Genomic DNA, 20812 nt, shown 5'->3' with positions numbered 1-20812 from the left:
TTTCTCTCTGCAGTCTGCTATATCATCCTAGAAAAATTTACATGATCTGGTCCCCACCAGTCGCTTCAAGCTAATCACTCATACTCTCCTGTCTACTCATTAAGTCCCATCTACATTTGTCTTCTTGATGTTTCTGAAATGCATCAGGCTTGTGACTGCCTCAGGACTTTTGCACTTGCTATTACTTTTGCTGGGAATGCACTTCCCTTAGCTCTTTTATGACTGACTTTTCATCATTCAGAACTCAGCCCAAATAACATCTCCTGAGATAAGTTTTCTTTGACTACCCTTGATAAGAGAACACCTCCAGCCTTTTGTTTGTATAATCCCATTTCCTTTTTCCTCACAACACAAATTATTATCTTCAATCATATTATTAATTTGCTTGTATATTTTCAGAATTTCCTACTGTAAGAAAAGCTCCATATGACAGAAATTTTGTCTTGCTTGTTCACTGATGCTTCTACAAAGCCTAGAACATTGCCCAGTACATGGTGAATCCTCAAGAAGCATTTGTTGAATGAAATAGAGTGAATGAATCTACAATTTACAGATAAGGAAATGAGGCTGGCAGAATTTGAGTAACGTTCCCAATGTCTTACAGGATTTCTATGGATGTACCTGATTCTAAACCCCACTGCCTTTTGAGACAGGAAGGGCACTGCCAAAAGACACTGAAGTGACTGACAACAGGCAGGGCTAGGTGATGTGCAAGTGTTCTTACAGGCTTTGGATTCTATTGTGGATGCAATCAAACCAAAAAAGGCACATTGATCATGCTTTCCCCAGAAAGCCCTGAATTTCCAACAGAACAAGATAACTTGAGAAATCTATTGATCTCCCATTCTTGTCATGCTGAGCAGGTGACAAGGATCAATGGAAATTTGTACTCTCCTGACCAAGACCCTGCAACTTTAATTTGTATTTCCACCCGGATTCCCACAACTCTGCAAAATGCACTGCTCAAACAGCGTATTTAAGGTAGGGCATCACCGTTTGTGTCAGCTGTTTTCCCAGCTCCTTCCAATTCAGAGAAATGTCTCCCCCTCCTCTCCAGCTCCCTGCTTCGAAGCCAGCTCTCCGACCCAGCGGTCTTCTTGCTGAGCATCTCACACACACTCATTGGGCCACAGACTGTGGAGGGGCGGGGCCTCTAGCTCTTCAAAAGGGATCTGGGTTTGAACAGCCCAACCTTGCTGAAATACTCACACTCTCCCACCCTCTTTCCCCTGAGTCTGTGCTTTCCTGCCTGCTTTCTCTTTCTTTTCTGGCTCAGCCTGGGACAAAGGCTCATATCAGAGGAGTCTCAGGTCTTGCATTTTAATGTCAGTGATGGAAAAACACAAGAATGATTCCTGGATCCACCAGCAGGAACTGCAAGATCCATCCGAGAAATACCTGAATAGCACCGAGGACTATCTGGCCTTCCTGTATGGACCTCCCCGCAGCCACTTCTTCTTCCCAGTGACTGCAGTGTATGCACTGATTTTTGTAGTGGGGGTCGTTGGTAACTTCCTGGTGTGCCTGGTGATTCTTCGGCACCAGACTATGAAGACACCCACCAACTACTACCTCTTCAGCTTGGCTGTCTCCGACCTCTTGGTCCTGCTCCTTGGGATGCCCCTGGAAGTCTACGAGATGTGGCGCAACTACCCCTTCCTGTTTGGGCTCGTAGGCTGCTACTTCAAGACGGCCCTCTTTGAGACGGTGTGCTTTGCCTCCATCCTCAGCGTCACCACGGTGAGCGTGGAGCGCTACATGGCCATCCTCCACCCGTTCCGCGCCAAGCTGAAGTGCACCCGGCGGCGGGCTCTCAGGATCCTCGGCATCGTCTGGGGCTTCTCCGTTCTCTTCTCTCTGCCCAACACCAGCATTCACGGCATCAAGGTCCACTACTTCCCTAATGGGTCCCTGGTCCCAGGCTCTGCCACCTGTGCGGTCATCAAGCCCATATGGATCTACAATTTCATCATCCAGGTCACTTCCTTCCTCTTCTACATCCTCCCCATGATTGTCATCAGTGTCCTCTACTACGTTATGGGCCTCAAAGTGAGTATCCAAGCTCGCTGGCTTAGGGCAGCATCCCTTCTTCTCTCACTGACTCGAAGTTCAGAGGAAAAACTTAGAATTGGAGAAATTCAGAATTGGAAGGAAGTATAGAGAAAAACAGAATGAGCCTAAAGGGGAAACAGAAGTTAAAGGAGTAGCCTCAAAATTAGGCAAATACTAACCACAACTATAAACCATTTCCTTTAACTCACTTTCCATTATTCTTCCTCTGTGCCTGTGGCTTTCAAACCTAGGAGTTCTACAAATCACCTAGAAATCTTACTATGTGTATGTGCAGGCCCCTGCCCCAGGGAAATTCTGATTGAGTAGGTCTGAGGTGGAGCCTTTTTTAAACAGCGCAAGGTGGCCACCCCTGGAGGGACTGACTGTTCCACATCCTGTTGTCTCCTGCCCCCATCTACTGCCTGCATCGAAATTTTCCTCTGGACCAACTTGGCCAGAGTATAACATAAGCTATCTCTGCCTATCTTCTACTCCAAGACAGACATACAATTTTAAAGTCAGACTGTCCCTTACGGTTGCTTTGACCCTTTGGTTGAAATACCAGGCTAAAATGCAAAAATATGGCTTGAGAGGGACCAACTTGGATTTCTCTTGATCAGGTGGAAATTGAGGGACAAGGACGTGAACAGAGCACATTAGATAGAGTAGAAGAAAGTGGGAATAAATGATAGCTGAGATGAATAAAAAACTGTCACTTAGTTTGCAACATACCTAATAATTAGAGGTTCCTATACTCATGGTGGTAAACTGATTTTTTCCCCTTTTTTAGGATCTAAATTAGCTGAAAGAAACTACTTTTGGTGAAGGTAGTAGTGAGTCTATATAATTCCTCTCCTGGTATATTCTGCATCCAAATTCATAGAGATGAAATCTAACTGTGACAGCTTTATGCCCATTTAAGGAGGCAGCTTGTGTAGGAAGCAGTCTTGGGACTATTTAGACTCCCAGGTCTAAAGCCCACATAAAACACACTTTTAGGCAAGCCACACAATTCTCTCCTGGAGTTAGTTTTCACATTTATAAAATGAAAAGGTCACATTAGATTATATCTAAGGCTCCTGATAGCTCTAACAGTTTGTGATAACTTAAAAAAAGGAGGAAAAAAAAAATCTGTGAGCAGGAGCAACGTGAATTATAAATGAAGGGAAAACAAATCATACATCACATTCACATCATCTGCTTCCAGACGGCTCTGCCACCACGTATTCTGTGACAATTAATGTACTCCCATCTCAGTGCATCTCTGGGAAGGGGAATGTCAGAAACGAGTGCCCCGCAATGGTCTGTTTCCATATCTGCTGTGCCCAAGGTGAGCAGCAGAGTCCAAGTAGGAAGAACAAGTTCCAAGAACCACAGATGTCTGAACACAGGAGTGAATTTAATCAGGCAGAGAGTTTTGCCAATCTCCTCTTAGAGGGCTGGGCCCTCTACACCGAGAGACGCATGTCACCCCAGACTAGCTTGCAGTGTCTTAGGATGCCCTGTGTATATCACTGGAGGGAAAGGACTTCTGCATGATTCCAAATATCATAAGCCCTATGAGAAATCTCACCCCGAACTGACCAATACCATTTTGTCCAACACCAACCAATCATTTATCTTGGGTTAATTTGGAAGAAGTATTTAACTTTGAGTAGGAAGCACATACCCTCTACCCCCAACCAATTACCTTGTGTTTCACTTTGTTTTATTGTCATGAACCTATAGGCACCTTGTATCAGGAGCTAAGTGAGAGCTCAGACAACAGCTTAGCAACTACCTAGTTTGGTTTGTGTGTATAGTGCAACTTATAACATTCCTATTCTCAGGAAGGATGAACTGTTACCCAGGGGACACCAGGGAAGGAACTATCTGCTTAGTAAGTCACTGCTAGAGGAATTTAAAGATCTGTAGACTAACAGTCAGAAGAAATAGGCCCTAGTCTATGGCATTGGCTTCACGGCCTTTGCAAATGCTGTACCTTTTGCTGTATCATTGCCTGAAATATTCCTACTGTTGACCATCACAATCCCTTTTGCTTTTTAACTCTAACTTATCCTTTAAATCATACTTCACCCACACTTTCTCAGGGAAGTTCTCCCTGACTCTCTAGCTGCACCTGGTCCCTGTGTATGTGGTATAATTCCTGGTGATTTTCCTTCATTGCATTTATTACAATTTATAATCTATACTTGTGGGTTCCTTAATTTATTTCTCTCCAACTAGACTGTAATCTGAATGAATGAATGAATGAATGAAGTTAAATTATTTTACTCATTGCTGGACTTTAGCTTTTCTACCTTCGGAAGCAAGAGAGTTGGAAACATTATTTTGAAGAGCTTTTTGACCTAAGAGATTTAAAAGAGACTAAGCAAATCTGATGATTATTAAGTTATTGACTCCCTTGGCAAATCTAAAGTTATGATTGACTTTGGCACTCACTGCCTTCAGAAGGCAAAAAAACCCTAAGACTGATGAAATCCCAGGACCAAGGAAGGAGGGGAGCCCATATGTGTGTTCAAAGCTGAGCATTCAGGGCTGCTGCATCATTCCAGCACATGAGTATCCACTAAGCTGCTCTCCAAGGTTAGAACATGTTAGAGAGGGAAAACAGACAATCCCAGGGCAAGTTTCTTTCTCTCTGAGAGGAAGTTCTTTTGGAGCTCTCACCTAGTACTTGTAATTCTGCATGCAGCATTAACACTTGAATCGAAGAAGATGGATTATGAATTGTAGCAGAATCCAGCCATGCCAAACAGAGTTGCACTAATTTTTTCAAATAAACAGATTTTGTTCAGATTGTAGAAATATTTACACAAAAGCTAGGATTATATTTTGGTATTCTGAAGCTTAGTCTCCACACACTAAACATCTGCTGGAATGATTATAATCATATAAACAACTGATCAGCATAATATATCAACCTAAGTCAGCCCCATTGACCTCCCCCCTCACCTTTTATCTTACACAGCTAAGGAGAGTGGGGTAGGAAGATCTCTGAGCTTCCAATACAGTAACCACAATTTTTCACTCTTTCTGTATCTTCACTTTTAAAATAAAAGTTCAGAAGTGGAGAGAATACTTAACAGTTGAATATCTACTTTGCTAAACATCTGAAGGGAAATAAAAGTATCCAAACATAAAGCAGTATTTAATATTGGCTAGACAAATTGTTTGGATTCTATTCTACTAGAATAGTAGAGGGCTTCAGATTCTGTTGAAATAATGTATACAATGCATAAATATTCAGTTTTTCGCTCTCCCTCTCTTTGGCTAGTTGTATCACTAAAACCTACAGAAGCTGAAAAGTAAGCAATGATTAATACATTTATAATTGTCTTTTCATTGCAAACTACACTGTACAGAAAGCCTGTTCATGAAAGAACTGTATGGACCATTTGCTTTATGTTTTATTTAAGGAAATTGTTCCTTGAAGTAGAGAAATTACCAAGGAAAACTGTTAAACCCACCCACAGAAGGGACTAAGAGCTCTCAATAGTTTTTCATTGTTCTTAATTATGGACTGAAATCAAATACTGGGATAACTATCTTGTAACAATGACAAATTTTTAAAAATGGTATGAAACAATTAGAACCTTTAGTAGATTTAATTGATGATGAGCTAATAAGATTTGCAGTTTGATTTATTACTCTTACCTTAAATATAAAGGTTTTTTGTTTTGTTTTGTTTTGTTTTGTTTTTGTCTCTGCATCTGGCTGCTTCTTTGTCTCAACAAAAGTGCTGCTTATGGGTGAGCAGTACCATGAGAAAGAGAATTTCTGAAAGGGACTCAGTAATCCACATGAGTGGGACCACAGATATAAATAAATAACAGTTTCCTCAAAATTCAGTTTTTATAATGTCTTTCGAGTAAAAGGAAGACAATAATCAGAATGACCATAGTTATATATAACTTACTGAGTATCACGTGCCGAGCACTGAGATGAATGCTCCACCTGAATTATTTTGTTTTACATTATGTTTATAACCTCTTATCTTCAGTTTCATCCCATCTGTTCCTAATAACTGCACAGTATTTTCCCTTCTTTCTTTCCAAGTTCTAGGTGACCTCTGAAGAGTCAAATCTCACAGGAACTTTAATCCCTCACTTTGTGAAGACACAGGTGTATATAGAGAGCACCAGTATATTCAGAGAGAGATGGTCAGGTTTGTTAATCATCCAAGTGGATGCTTCAGGACTGGTGTGGTCCCGAGAGCTACCTGACTTCTAGGAGCTAACATGTTTGTTAGACAGACAAGATATTCCTTTGTTGAACTTTGGAGGCAAGTTTTAATGACCTTCCCGTCCAAGTCTTATTTAATTTTAAATACCTTCTCTAAAGTATTCTGTAAAAATGCCATCCAGCCCAGGAAGCTGATTCTTAAAGCGGTTTGCTCTACTGTTGCACATAACCACATCAATCTCTTTTTTATCTTGAATTGGAATACATCTTCCACATATCTACCCAAGACTATATAGAGTAAGTTGAGCTTTCTTTCCACCTGATGCCCTTGATCAGTGTGTCAGAACTTTCTACAGTGCTAATGAAGGAACCCCAACTCAATCTGGCAAAATATGATAGGAAGTAGAGACCTGAGAAGTCAAGAGGTAGAGCTGGCTCTTGATGACGATTAATCCCATAAAACACACAATGTTCTCAAAGACCTAGCTTTATTTCTGTTTCTTTGCTCTTCTTTTTATACTGTTGATTTTAACCTCAAGATCCTCACAGAAGGCCATTGGTGGTTCCAAGCACTTTCCTCATGGTGGGGAAAAAAAGTAGCTCTTGTATTCCAGAACTCACATGCAGAGAACAAGAAGGCTCCCAGTGAAAGAGAAATAAAACTTCCATTCCTAGAAGTACAAGCAAGTATCTGAAATCACTTTGATTCCAATTATGCAGTCACTGTGATTGATGGATCATAGCTACATTGTTCATGTTCTGAACCTGGAGCTGGAGATGGGATCATTCCCATCCAAATTAATGACTAGCAATGCAGAAGGACTAAATTCCCTAAAGCAAAATCAGGGTACCACTGGTAGGAGAAGAAGAGAATCAATACTAGAGAATCAATCACAAATACATAATGTACTATCTTCTAGATGCTTGATGGTAGTTTATCATGAGTCCTTAAAGCTTTCTTCATCTGGTTGTATATCCTCCAAAACTAAAAATATGTGAATTAAAGAGAAGAAAATTCTACAGCTAGGTGAATGATGCAGATCTTCACTGCTATGGGAGTTCAGAGGAAGGAGAAGAAAATGGGCTACAGTGGCCACCAGAGTCTTCAAGAGTAGATGGGACTTGAACAGGGTAGGGAAAATTGCATGCACATGTAGTGTTAATATTTGATATTTTTAGATACTTCTTCATGGATCACCACATCTTGCAACAGGATGAGTATATTTTAACATCTAAACTCAGAAACATAGGCACTCTTATCAGTAATACTAGTAACACAGATTTTTCCAAATTGTGCTCCTCAAGATATACTAGAGATTCCACTGAAAAGGGTTGGGTCAGAGGGGATATTGTTGAGTCAAAGAAGCACTATCTCCCTTGAGGTTGAGATGGGAGATGTGGGGTGTGGAAAGTGGGGATGGGGGAAGGATGATACACAAACCCCCAAGAAGATGTTCATAATGTCCATCAAGCACATTAAAGGCTCTGAGAAGATCCACAATAAAGACTATAAACTTTATGAAGCAGGAACAATATCCATTTTGTTTTCTAGTGCCTACCCACCCTATAGCAGAGGGATTCCATTCTAATAATTATTGAATGAATGAATGAATGAATGAATGAAAAAGCCTATCTAACATTTTTTACTTTAGATTTCACACTTTTCATGGAATACCTATTAATACACTGCACAACTAGGGTTCTCTAGAATAGCATATGATACATAGAAGCTTTGCAAGGTAGCCACAACCATCAGTCCAGTTGAGTTAGGTGACTCAGATCCAACTTCACCTCCAATTTACTGTTAAACATTTGACAAAGTCTTACGTTTCTTTAACTCCCAGATTTTTGTCTGCAAAATGAGTGTTAGAGTTACACTTCTGGGATCTTGACAGAAGGAAACAATGTTTCCCTCCCTTAGTATCTTTTTCCACTTCCCTTGCAGCTAAAGAAAGACCAACTCCTTGGGGCGGATGAAGTGACTGCAAATATTCAAAGATCAGCCAGAAAATCAGTCACCAAAATGCTGTGTAAGTCCTCCACTTTGTTCGGGTTTGTTTGTTTGTTTGTGAAAGCAAAGGAGTTGCATCTAGTACTGAGAAAGTGCTGCTGGGATCAGAATAAAAATTCTCCTGAAACGTAACATCAAAACCTCGGTTTTTCCCAAGCTCCTAGGACCTGTTTTGTTTCTATTTTATAGTTTTCAACCCTCAAACAATGCACTAAATTGCATCCTTGTAATACACTCTGTGTGGTATTCCATAAATCTCACTCTGTAAATCTCACTCTCTGAGATTTTGAGCATTTCTTTTCCTCTCTAAAATGAGCAGGTGAGGGCGCCTGGGTGGCTCAGTTGGTTTAGTGTCTGATTCTTGGTTTCAGCTCAGGTCATGAGATGGAGCTCCGAGTCAGCTCCGTGTTCAGCAAGGAGTCTGCTTAAGATTCTCTCTCCCTCTCCCTCTGCTCCTCCCCCACCTCTCTCTCTAAAATAAATAAGTAAATCTTAAAAAAAAATAAAATAAAATGAGCAGGTGACTTTTAACCTATTTTGAGTTATAAGTTTTTTTAAAAAAATATGATGAAAGCTGTGGACTCTACACTCAGAAAATGTACAAATATACATACACAAAACATTTTATAATCCATTTCAGGGGATCATGCACCTCCTGACAACCATCCTTGGACTCCCTTTTAATTCCAGATTAAGAACATCTGGCCAAGAGTAAACAGTCATCCCGCCTATAATATTGTATCATTTTATATAAAAAAAGTACACTCTTTTGCATAGATAAAATATTTTAAAAATCCAGGCACTGATCTACACTCTCCCAAAAGAATGTTATAAAAATATATGATCCTACACTAGGGTATGAGAGATATTGATGAGAAAGGAGATTTATAATAAACTTCCCAAGTCAAAACCTAAGGTTTGGAAGAAACAAATCCTTCAGGCTAATATACATATAAAGCACTCACTATAACTGTGTGGTATTTATGAACAAAAAAACCGTGAAGTCACTAAAGTTTGTCTAATAGTCATCTTCTTGGAAATTGTTTAGCTTCTGTTGGCATCTGACTTTCCCTATTAAGAAATCCCATGTCTTCATTATCTCCCTCTTCCCTTTCTCCTTGATCATAATCTGCTCGCAAAAGAGTACACTCACATTAAAGTCATGGTGATAAAATATACAATATTTATTTGTCTTTGGGGGGTAGAGTTCGATTTTAACAGTAACTACATTTTTTTAAAGATTTATTTATTTATGAGAGAGAGAGAGAGAAAGAGAGCACTGGGGGGAGGGGGAGGGGCAGAGAGAGAGAAAGAATCCAGAGCAGACTCCCTGCTGAGCGATGAGGGGCTCGACCTCCTGACCCTGAGATCATGACCTGACTTGAAATCAAGAGTTGGACACTTGACCTACTGAGCCCACCCAGGCAGCCCAACACTAATTAAATTTTTAACTAAAGGGAATAGTAGGCAATAGTGAGCAGATTAGGGACCTTTCTTTGGGGGGTAAACTCAGAAGAATCTTTCAGGTATTCTTGCAACCATAACAGACAGGCAGACCGCTTACTCCGAATATGTTTACTGCTAACAGCAACTATATGTACCATTTACTCTGGAAACTTCAAATGTGCTCACAAGTTCAGAGAATTGTAAAATAAACACCCATCACCCAGCTTCAAACATTATCAACTCATAGCTAATCTTGTTTCATCTATATTCCTATCTCTTCCTTAGCCCCTACAAGATTGTTCTGAGGCAAATCTCCAGCATCATGTCTTGGGAAATAAAAGTATTATATAACTTCAGAAGAGAAAAAATATATTTACATATTTATATTGGTGAAGATTGAATGCCCCGAAGAGAAACTATGGTAGCACTAATCTCTGTCTTGGGAGCTGAAAAAAAAACCAAAAAAACAAAACCTGGGCAATAGTATATTTCTGTGAATCTATAATTATTTCAAAATAAAAATAAAAAGTATTGGAAGGAAATCTGTAATCTAGAAAGTTATAATATAATAGACACATCCCCATCCCAATCAAAAGATGCTTGTAAAGCAATATTATGCTCATGATTCTTCTCTTTCTTTATGTCCCTCCCACCCCTTACAGAATGACTGAATTCACAGAAGTTTCTAATTATTTCTAGAGTAACAAGATAAATTCATACATTTATACTACATCCTATATTAATAGTTGTTATTAATCTATGACTTTAAAAAACACCAATTGCTTGAACCCAATCACTTTATTTTTATAACCAGTTTATGTGGTTCCAACAATCTTCTTGCAACATATTTTCCACAATAGAATATTTTCAGAACTTTGAATAAAGTCAATACTATTTTAAGTGTTCCAAAGTAAACTTAAATTATACAAGAAATCTTGTACAATCGTATGGAAAACTGATTCTAAATCCTATACAATTCATTCTCATGTGTAAATATTCGATGTAAAGGCTCATTACGATCTAGATGGTCCATTAAAATGATAGCTTAGGAAAGATGGGGGGGAGGAATGTTAGAAGGAATGGACGGACTCGGAGTGGGCATTGCATACCTATCCTTGCTTTGACTGTCTTTTGCTCTCTCATTCATCATCCTTTTCCAGTTGTCTTGGTCTTAGTGTTTGCTCTCTGTTGGGCCCCATTCCACATTGATCGGCTCTTCTTCAGCTTTGTGGAGGAGTGGACTGAATCCCTGGCTGCTGCGTTCAATCTCATCCATGTGGTGTCAGGTAAAATCTTGGCTGGTTTGGTTGCATCACACGTGTTCAGGTAATTGCAGCTGCATCATCTTGCTTAGAGCAATAGGTTCTATTGGATATACTATGATTATGGAGACCCACCATACAATAAAGAACACATTTGATTTTTATTTTATTCATATATCGATTAGGTATATTATGGGTCCAAAAGAAATATACCAGATCAGTGTTTTAGATGCTACTTTATTGAAGACCTCAACTCTAAGCATGATGATTACAGCAGGAAAATGGTCTAAGAGGTGATTCCTTTGTTTTACTTCCAATGACCACATGATTGAATTGGTTCTTATTAATTAAACATCCATGTTTAATCCCTGAAATCTCATATTATCTTCAGCAAGTGTTAGATCCTCATGAAAGCCAACCAAAGGCATCAAGGTCTTCTTTTAGGCTACTTTAATGCTGCTTGTGAAGGATACCATGGAATTCGGTGAAAAGAGTGGTGGAAAGGCCATTAAATCAGAGGACCTGGATTTGCATCTCACTCCCATCGTTAATATTCGGAGTGATCTGAAGAACGGGGCCTCTTTCATGTCAAAGTTTCCTCAACTGTAAAATGGCGATAATGCCTACTCTATACAATCCATAGGCTGATGGTAAGAAGTAAATGAAATAATAGCTTTTTAAGCTGCACAATACTACATACCTTTCTATAATCATCACAACAAGTAGATGTTATCATCACCATTTTACAGCTGAAAGAACAGTTCCACAAAAAAGAACTCACCTGCCCAAAGTCATTTGGCTGGCCAATGGTAAAAACAGCATTCCAACCCAAGTCACCCAACTTCAAGTTCAGGGCTTTTTACTCCAAAGTGGAACAAAGAATGGTCACCCAAGTCCTTCTTTCTTAGCTAGTGTGACTGTTAGACTTAGGTGCAGACCACCTTGTCCCCCTACTTCGGTGAGTCACTGGCTGGTTCTACAAGCTCTTTAGATGATCAGAGACATCACCAGAGAAGAAAGAGAAGAGCAACCTGTGTGCGGGAAGCTCGACGTGTGCATAAAGCAAAGACCACAATGTTCATAGGAGTATTGAACGCCATGTATATTATCTGTTTTCAATCACCCTCTCTTTTGTACTCAGCAGGGCTTGTGAACAGTTTATACCTGGACATTAGTACTGTCCTCCATGTTAAATTAATTATGAATTCTGGGTGAAATCTCAAAAATATTTATAGCTCTTAGCTTATCTTTGTGATTAAGCTGAGAAAAACGGAAGTGATAAAATAAATTGGAGAACAGCACAAGATCACGAGACTTGACTAGTTGACTCTACATCTCCAGATGCATCAAGACAACCATTTTAAGATTTCCAAATTACAGCATTTATATTAACATTTTCCTGTTAAAATATCATCTCTCTCTTCCCCACATTGTCAACCAGCTGAAGTCTACACCTCTTAAATGCTACCAAATAAAGGCCTCCAACTTGCCTTTTGATCAAGTTATGTATTTCCGTTCATAAGCCATGCATTTGTCAGACTGGTTAATTAGAGAGTTCTGCAGATTCTGCATTATTCCTGCCCAATGTAACTATTCCTGTCTCTGCACATTTGCACAGGCTATGCCTTCTACCAGCAGTGCTCTCTCCTCTCTTCCCCAGCTATCTCCTGCCTGCTTCAGGGGCTGGTTAATGTTCAATCACTCGCTACCATTAAATCCTTCATGATCATTATAGTCCTTGTGTTTATGCTATCATGTGAATTTCCATAGGATGACTGTTAGTATCACATATTTTGCTCTTAACAGATACAGTTTGGTATTGTTCCTCTGTCAACTGCTTAAGTTAGGCATAGATTATTTCTCTGTAATACTGTTCCCTATCCTTAGAGAACAAAGTCTAAATCTACTACCTACCAATGTGCCTCAAAGTTTCTGGCACAAAATAAGAATTTATTGAATGAATTAACAGTCCACAGAAATATTCTTCTTCTGTATTCCTCCCTGCCCAGTTCTGTGCATAGGGCATATGCCACTCTGTATGTCCTGAACTATGTAAATGAGGACAATCATGAATATGTTATTGACAGTACCTATCACTTATTTTATATTCTTAGCCATTCTCAGTCCCTCTGTGGATAGCATCTCAACTTTATCCTCACAGTAATCCAGGGAGGTGGGTTAGGATGGTTTTCCCACTCACTCCCATTTGGCAGAGAAAAGAATTGTAATGCCAGATCCATCTAAGGTCACAGAACAAGCAAGGGCCAAGATCATAAATGAAGTCCTCCAATTCTCAACCTTAGGCCCATCTTGGGCGTTGGGGAAATAAAATAGGATGTAGTAATAAGAGAAGTGTGTATACCAAAGAGGAAAATGGCAGTGTGCAAGGCATTTGGTGAAGAAAACAAATGGCAAAATATAATTATTTAATAAAGTTGGAAGGTGGGAAGAGCCATCAAGGGGAAAGGCTAGGTAGGAAAGGGACATTGGGGAATATTTTTTTGAAGAGATAGTTAGCATCATAAGAAATATCAGCAGGGACTATGCCTTAACTGATTTACCATTCCTCTATTACTTGCAGTTTCAAATTATAAGTTTAAGCAAAGCTCCAATGAGATAAAAACATCTCTCTTTCCTCTGATACTTAAGCATCTCTTGTTAATGCTATGAGAGCATGTTCTTTAATTAAAGAAGTGGGGATCAAAGGAAATTGCCAAGCATCTCAGAGAGATCCCATGCCAGCCTAAACTTTTTGCAGGACTCTTTAATCTTTCTGTGTTTGATTCCTAAATACACAGGCGGTGAGATCCATTCAGAGCATTTTGTATTCTCAATTAGAGTCTTTTTTATATTATTACTTCCAAAAGAGGCAGTCACAGGGATTCGAGGCCTTTGTTAAATATTTATGCTTCTCTCTATCATGCCTCTCACTCAATTTCTCCTCAGTGTGTCTGTTTTTTTAATCTCCTGTGTTCCAGGTGTCTTCTTCTACCTGAGCTCAGCCGTCAACCCCATTATCTATAACCTACTCTCTCACCGCTTCCGGGCAGCATTCTGGAATGTGATCTCTCCTTGCAAACAGGGACACTCCCAGCACCACCCACAGGGGCCACCTGCCCAGCGGAACATCTTCCTGACAGAATGTCACCTTGTGGACCTGACTGAAGATGCAGGTCCCCAGTTTCCTTGTCAGTTGTCTATCCGCAGCTCTCACCTGCCCACAACCCTCTGTGCTGGACAGGCACCATAAAAGGAATGCTCAGAGTTGACATTCCTTTATGCTGCCTTACTGTAGGGAAGGACACCCATAATTTATGGCTTCTGATATGAGAGTAGGGAGATAAAATGAGTCTTAGAACTTATATACCCATTTCTAATGTGTGTGGGTTTTCTTTGTTAAACAAATTGCTATTAAAACTGGATCTAAAACCCAGAACTTAGGATTTTTGGTTAGCTTTCCATTATCCTAACTGCCTCATGCCCCTTCACTAGCTCATGGAACGAAAAAAAAAATCATGACCAGTAAAGTATGATACCTATACCTTGAGTAATTTTCACTTTGAGAAATAATTTGTCCTGAGTCATCCACACTCTGAGATAGGCTGTAACTCACAACCGATGGCCCCTGTGCAACATAAAAGGGAGACATGTAGATGATATGCTACTTTACCTGATTTGAGGGATCCATGTCAATGTCCTTCCACAGCAATGTATTTATCCTACTGCCTCATATTTTGTCATTATAATGTGATTCATTAGGGTTTTGAAGCCTGTTACTCAAAGAGTCCTCCTGATAATATGGGGATCTTCTTAGAACTATTATTCCCACCTTCCTGATCCCCAACTCATTCTCAGTCATTCTTCACCAGAATGGGATCAGATCCAAATTCTACTTAGAGAAGAATGGAAAGTGGGAGAAGGCTATGGTAGAGGGTCAAAAGAGGCATAAAATATTCCAAACACAAACTTAGCTGTTTTCATAGTTTGCTCTAGACATAGATTTCTAAATTCTTACTCCATAAACAGATAGACCATAAACATGGTCTACTATCTTGGGAAAAAACACAAGTCAAATAGTAACTACTGGTCTCAAACCCATGACTTTTACTTACTAAATCTTTCATTACCTATATAACAGTCTTCACACATATGAGAAAAATCAACTTTCCAGACTCATCTTCTGTTATGTCATCACATGTAATGTATATTCTATTCAAAATGGATTACTTGCTCTTCTAATGAAAACATGCTCCAGTTGTCCCAGCAGCACATATTTACTTAGAAAATGCCCTCTTTATCTCCAGGCTCCATCTGTTGTTCTCCTACCCATCCTTCAATGTCCATCTGAGTGTGGTACCTCCATAAAACACTGCTTGATTTATTCAAATAGATGTGGTATCTGACCTCTCTGTCAGTCTCTCTCTTAAGTTTCTTCCTCACTCTGCTTTGCAGTTCAGGAATTTATAGTCTTGTTTTGTCAAAATGTAAATTTGTCAAAGGCATGAAGTATCTTGTGTTCATTTTTGCTGTTGCTGGAACCCTGGCAATATATCTGTCACAATGGTAGATGTTCAATAAATATGTGGTGAGTGAGTTGACTTCACATTCCAATGTGCTGAGTCAAAGAACAGCTCCAAATGGAACATTAAGAGCTAAAAGACTAAGACTCTGTTTCTGATGGGGATATCTGACCTTCAGTTGGCCATTTAACCAGTTGTGATTCTAACAGCATGTCTGCAGTGCCTGCAGTACAAGAAGGCTCTTCCCAATCCCAGATTCTTACTGATGCTGAAACATACATTTTCCAGCTTTTAGTCTCTGAATTTTTCCTAAATTGAATGAACCATCCTATTGATAAATGGGGGTACTGGTCCCTGACATCATTATTTCCTAACTACATATATATTCCTAATACATATATTGAATCATCTTCAAAGTGATTCAATATATATATTTTTAAATCTCTTTGCTAATTATAAGCCAACTTGAATGAATCAGAATCCTCCAGTGATGGTTTATGTTGATGAGCAGAATCCTAGGGTCATTTGAGGATTAGGTTGAAAAGACTCAGCAGGGGCTCCTGGGTGGCTCAGTCGTTAAGCGTCTGCCTTCGGCTCAGGTCATGATCCCAGGGTCCTGGGATCAAGCCCCGCCATCGGGCTCCCTGCTCAGTGGGAGGCCCGCTTCTCCCTCTCCCACTCCCCCTGCTTGTGTTCCCTCTCTCGCTGTGTCTCTCTCTGTCAAATAAATAAATAATATCTTTAAAAAAAAAAAAGTAAAGACTCAGCAAAACAAAACCTCAGAAATGGAGGAGAAATGAATTTCCTTCTCACTTTTCAGAGGCATTCTCGAATGAAGATCTACTAAAGTCATCAGCCTTAACATCAACTCCTAGTGACCAGAACTAAATATGCTGCTGTTGTAGGTGGATGGATAGGAAAAGAAACAACACTAAATTGAAGCTAGTAATTTTAATTATAACTTTGATCTCTTTTTTTGTTTTCTCCTTATTTACCTTTTTTCTCTTCAAAATGTATATAAAAGTTATCATTTACTCATTAATTATTCCTTTCAACAAATCACTTAGTACCCATTAGGTGATGTGCATTATGCCAGGTTATGAATTTTCTGGCCTTGAGAGTTTACATCTAATAGAAGAAATGTTTTTTTTTTTGTGAAGTGTGCTACAAAATAAAAATACAAGTGCTAAAGGACTATATAAAAAAGGTGTTTGGTCAAGTCAGGGGCAATAGACTTAATTAAGCCTAGCATTTAAGAAGGGGGAAAAAAGAGTGTTGAGATTGGGTCTATATACATATCCATACACACAGGCATATATATATATATAACTTATATTTCAAAATGAAGATTGAAATGTCCCAAGTCTTAGAGTTAGCTGATGTAATGGCTCACACACAATTAGTAGAATAAAGGGAAAAACTAAAACTAAATTGCTCAATGCTACTCAATAGTTGACCTCATCATGTCCTTGTGATCTCTGCATTTTGGAATGACAGAAGAGGCCAGGTAGTAAACACAATTACTAAAATACTGGTAATTTAACTATTTTGCAATTAAACAGTGACTTTTGAGCTCTCTGGTAATTCATAAATTTAGTGAACTGAAGGAATGATGTTCAGAATGTTGCTTGCCCAATTAATTGTCTAGCCCATAAAGAGAGCAGAGATTCTTTTTTTTTTTTTAAAGATTTTATTTATTTATTTGACAGACAGCGAGAGAGAGAACACAAGCAGGGGGAGTGGGAGAGAGAGAAGCAGGCTTCCCACGGAGCAGGGAGCCCGATGTGGGGGTCGATCCCAGGACCCTGGGATCATGACCTGAGCCGAAGGCAGACGCTTAACGACTGAGCCACCCAGGCGCCCCTGTGTTCATAATTCTTAGTGTGTACTTTTTTGTAGAGAAGGTTTATAGCTTTGATTAGCTCCTCAAAGTAGTCTATGACTTAAATTATTATAATTACTATTGTAAAGTACCCTTAACAGTCTTACATAAAGACACTCTCTTAATGAATGAGTTATAGTTGAATGAAGGCATTGTAGGAGAATTTAAAAGTCTCATTATTCCCTCTCTCGCAAATAAATAAATAAATAAATAAAAATTTAAAAAAAAAAAAAAAAGAAAAAGGGGCGCCTGGGTGGCTCAGTTGGTTAAGCGACTGCCTTCGGCTCGGGTCATGATCCTGGAGTCCCGGGATCGAGTCCCACATCAGGCTCCCTGCTCAGCAGGGAGTCTGCTTCTCCCTCTGACCCTCCTCCCTCTCATGCTCTCTGTCTCTCATTCTCTCTCTCGCAAAAAAAAAAAAAAAAATTTAAAAGTCTCATTATTCCAACATAAAAATCTAGTGTTTGTAAGTATCAGCAGTCAGTGGTGTGCTGCTGCTAGCTCAGACTGGCTTACAAAAGTTTATTATTACATATTTAAGAATTTTGAGAGCCTGGTATTACATGATTGGTAACCTGAAATCAGCCACAGTGGGAATATTTACACCATAGAAATTGGCAAACATTTTACATCGGGGCTCTTCCCCCCCGCCCCGAGAGAGCTATCTTATCAGCACACCACTAACCATCAATATGCCATCTTTCTGTAATATACATGATTTGTTTATAGAATAGAAGCCCAATAACACCATTGTAATTACAGACCACTTAAAGTTGTGGTTAACTCGTTGAAAAAAAAATTGTCACTGGACCAGATTTTGACCCAGAGGTATGAGATAAAATAAGCTAAAGCATGCTAATTATGACATGAAAGCCTCATCAGCATTTTATAATTAACTTTAGAATGCAGGAATTATCCTTGGATGCTGTCCATTAATATCAGTGTAGAAAATAGGAACAGCTCTACGTGTTATCTTCCCTATACATCTGTTTTTAAATATCCCACAGGATTCATTGTAAAAAGATGCAAGATTTCCACATTCTCTCTACTTGGCTGGAGACCTCTTTTTTTTTTTTTTTTTTTAGAGAGAGAGCGTGCGAGTGAGTGAGACCGCATGATCTGGGGGGGTGGGGCAGAGGGAGAGGGAGAGAGAGAATCTTAAGCAGGCTCCACACTCAGCGCAGACCCCCATGTGGGGCTCAATCTCACAACCCTGAGATCACGATCTGAGCTGAAATCAAGAGTTGGATACTTAACCAACTGGGCCACCCAGGGGCCCTGACTTCATTTTTTTTAAATACGTAGAAGTGTACCATATAAACATTATAAGGAAGCTTGAGGTCATACTAACTTATGTAAGCAAATCCTAACAATCTATTCCTTCCCCTTTTCTACCCCCTTTAAATCATTAAAGCACATTTGAGCTCTACATTAGACATATGTATATGTTATACTTTGGAAACATTTTCTAGGTAATGTCAATGTTTGGAAGTTTTAACTAATCTCTACATGGCCTAGAAATTGTTGCATATACCTAAATGATACCATTGCCAGTGAAATATATACATTGTGAAAAATATATACTGTGAATTTAGTAAGCTAGAATGGTTAGACTGAGCTGATAAACAAAATATTATTTAAAAAGAAAAGCAATTCATTATTTTCAAAGGCAAAAAAATAGTGTATATTAAGAACTATGTTAATGCATAGGTAAGAATGATTTGTAAGTATACAGATATTTTGAAATTAGGTCTTAACTAGGCTTGGGTAAAGCTTGTTTATTTGAATATTATACCAACAGAAGGAATATCTTTATCAAAATTCCATGTTTCTCTTTGTACATGTTAAAAATTTTAATATTGATCCTAACTGTATTACCAATTCTTTAACAACGGAAACTCTAAGTTTTTTTTTTTTTTTTTAAAGATTTTATTTATTTATTTGAGACAGAGAGAATGAGATACAGAGAGCATGAGAGGGAGGAGGGTCAGAGGGAGAAGCAGACTCCCTGCCGAGCAGGGAGCCTGATACGGGACTCGATCCCGGGACTCCAGGATCATGACCTGAGCCGAAGGCAGTCGCTTAACCAACTGAGCCACCCAGGCGCCCCCGGAAACTCTAAGTTTTACCTCATGTGCATTATTGTCTAAGTTCTCACAGCTTCACTAAGATGGAGTTATCATCCCCCCGCTTTACAGTTAACAAAATAAGTTTCGTCCTCTTTTACACTTGGGAAAATAGACAAGCAAGCACAAAGGCTGAGTGAGACCCCCAACAGTATTGACATCTTACTGGTGCATCTGCAGGTTAGCTGGGCAACTCCACTCCACGCAGGCTGGGGCACTCACAGGAAACACAGGGGCCACCTGCAGTGTGTGCTTTCCGTGCTAAGCAAGTCACATGGCCAATCCCAAAGCTGGGGGGCCTAGAAGTACACTCCACTCACCATGAGACCACGGTCTGACCAGGGGTGAGATGTATAATACTACCAGAGGTAATGAAGTATTGATACTAAAGACACACATCTAGTGAATGGTATAGCGAGTCTGAAGCTGGAACTATCTGAGTCCAAAGTCTGAGCTCCCGCATTTTACTACATGGATTCTACATGGGACTCTATCTCATTGACATCACTAAAAAAGCCTTCCAGTTGAATGCCATCCCCCAATATTATCTCTTCACTTATTTCCCACTAAATCATTAATACAGATTGGAGAGCAAACACAGTAGTCAAAGTCAAGGACACTAGAGCCAGATGCCCAGGTTCAAATCTTGGCTAAACCACAATTAACTGTGTGACCTTGGACAAGCTACCTAATCTCTCTGTAGTTCAGTTTTGCCATCCGTACAATGGACATAATGGTAATATGTATCTGTATCACAGTGGTTATATGAGGATTAAATAAGTTATTATACCATTTGTAACACTCTAGGGAGTGAATAAGTGTTTGTGGGAAAATGATAAATACGAATGGAGGCATTTACTACTTCACGAAGAAAGATTTTTTGATACCATTTCACTTTGTTTACAGTTTTTAGAGAATGTTACTCTCTCTGGCAGCATTCAAATGTAAGATGATTTCAATGAGTTCTGTACCAGGAAGTGTGTCAGGAGTTTTTTGTAGTCATTTCCACCAGATAAACAAGCTGCCCAAGATTCCATTGCCAACTGGTAGGATTTCATTAATAATGAAGGCACGAATATGTATTAAAGATTGTTTTTCTGTTATGTGAAAGATTAATCAATATTATGATGGGGCAGTCAGCAAAGCCACAGGCTCCCAGGCTGCTAGGGACGACGACCAAGCATATTAATTGTTTTAAAAGGCCTTTGGCTTCTCTTCATCTGGGGAATTAAATGTCTGATTTTTTGGCTCTCAGAATCAGAAGACAGAGGCTAAGGATCCAAGTAATGGGATCAGTCTAGCACAGACACCAAGGTTAAAGAGGAACA

At 39.4% G+C, this 20812-nt stretch overlaps 1 protein-coding gene across 1 annotated transcript; it reads left to right on the top strand.

The window, feature by feature from the left end:
- Positions 1 to 777: 777 nt before the first annotated feature.
- On the top strand, positions 778 to 14641 carry NMUR2 (neuromedin U receptor 2). Its single transcript, XM_006736955.2, has 4 exons — positions 778 to 2049; positions 8183 to 8267; positions 10855 to 10980; positions 13935 to 14641. The coding sequence occupies exons 1-4, from the start codon at positions 1324 to 1326 to the stop codon at positions 14204 to 14206; spliced, it is 1209 nt and encodes a 402-aa protein (XP_006737018.1). The 5' UTR covers positions 778 to 1323; the 3' UTR covers positions 14207 to 14641.
- The last annotated feature ends 6171 nt before the right edge of the window (positions 14642 to 20812 follow it).

This window comes from Leptonychotes weddellii, chromosome 7 (assembly GCF_054177405.1).
Source record: "Leptonychotes weddellii isolate Sample4059 chromosome 7, ASM5417740v2, whole genome shotgun sequence".
Lineage (NCBI taxonomy): Eukaryota > Metazoa > Chordata > Mammalia > Carnivora > Phocidae > Leptonychotes > Leptonychotes weddellii.
The sequence above is the reverse complement of the archived record's forward strand: the minus strand, read 5'-3'. Positions and strand labels throughout refer to the sequence as shown.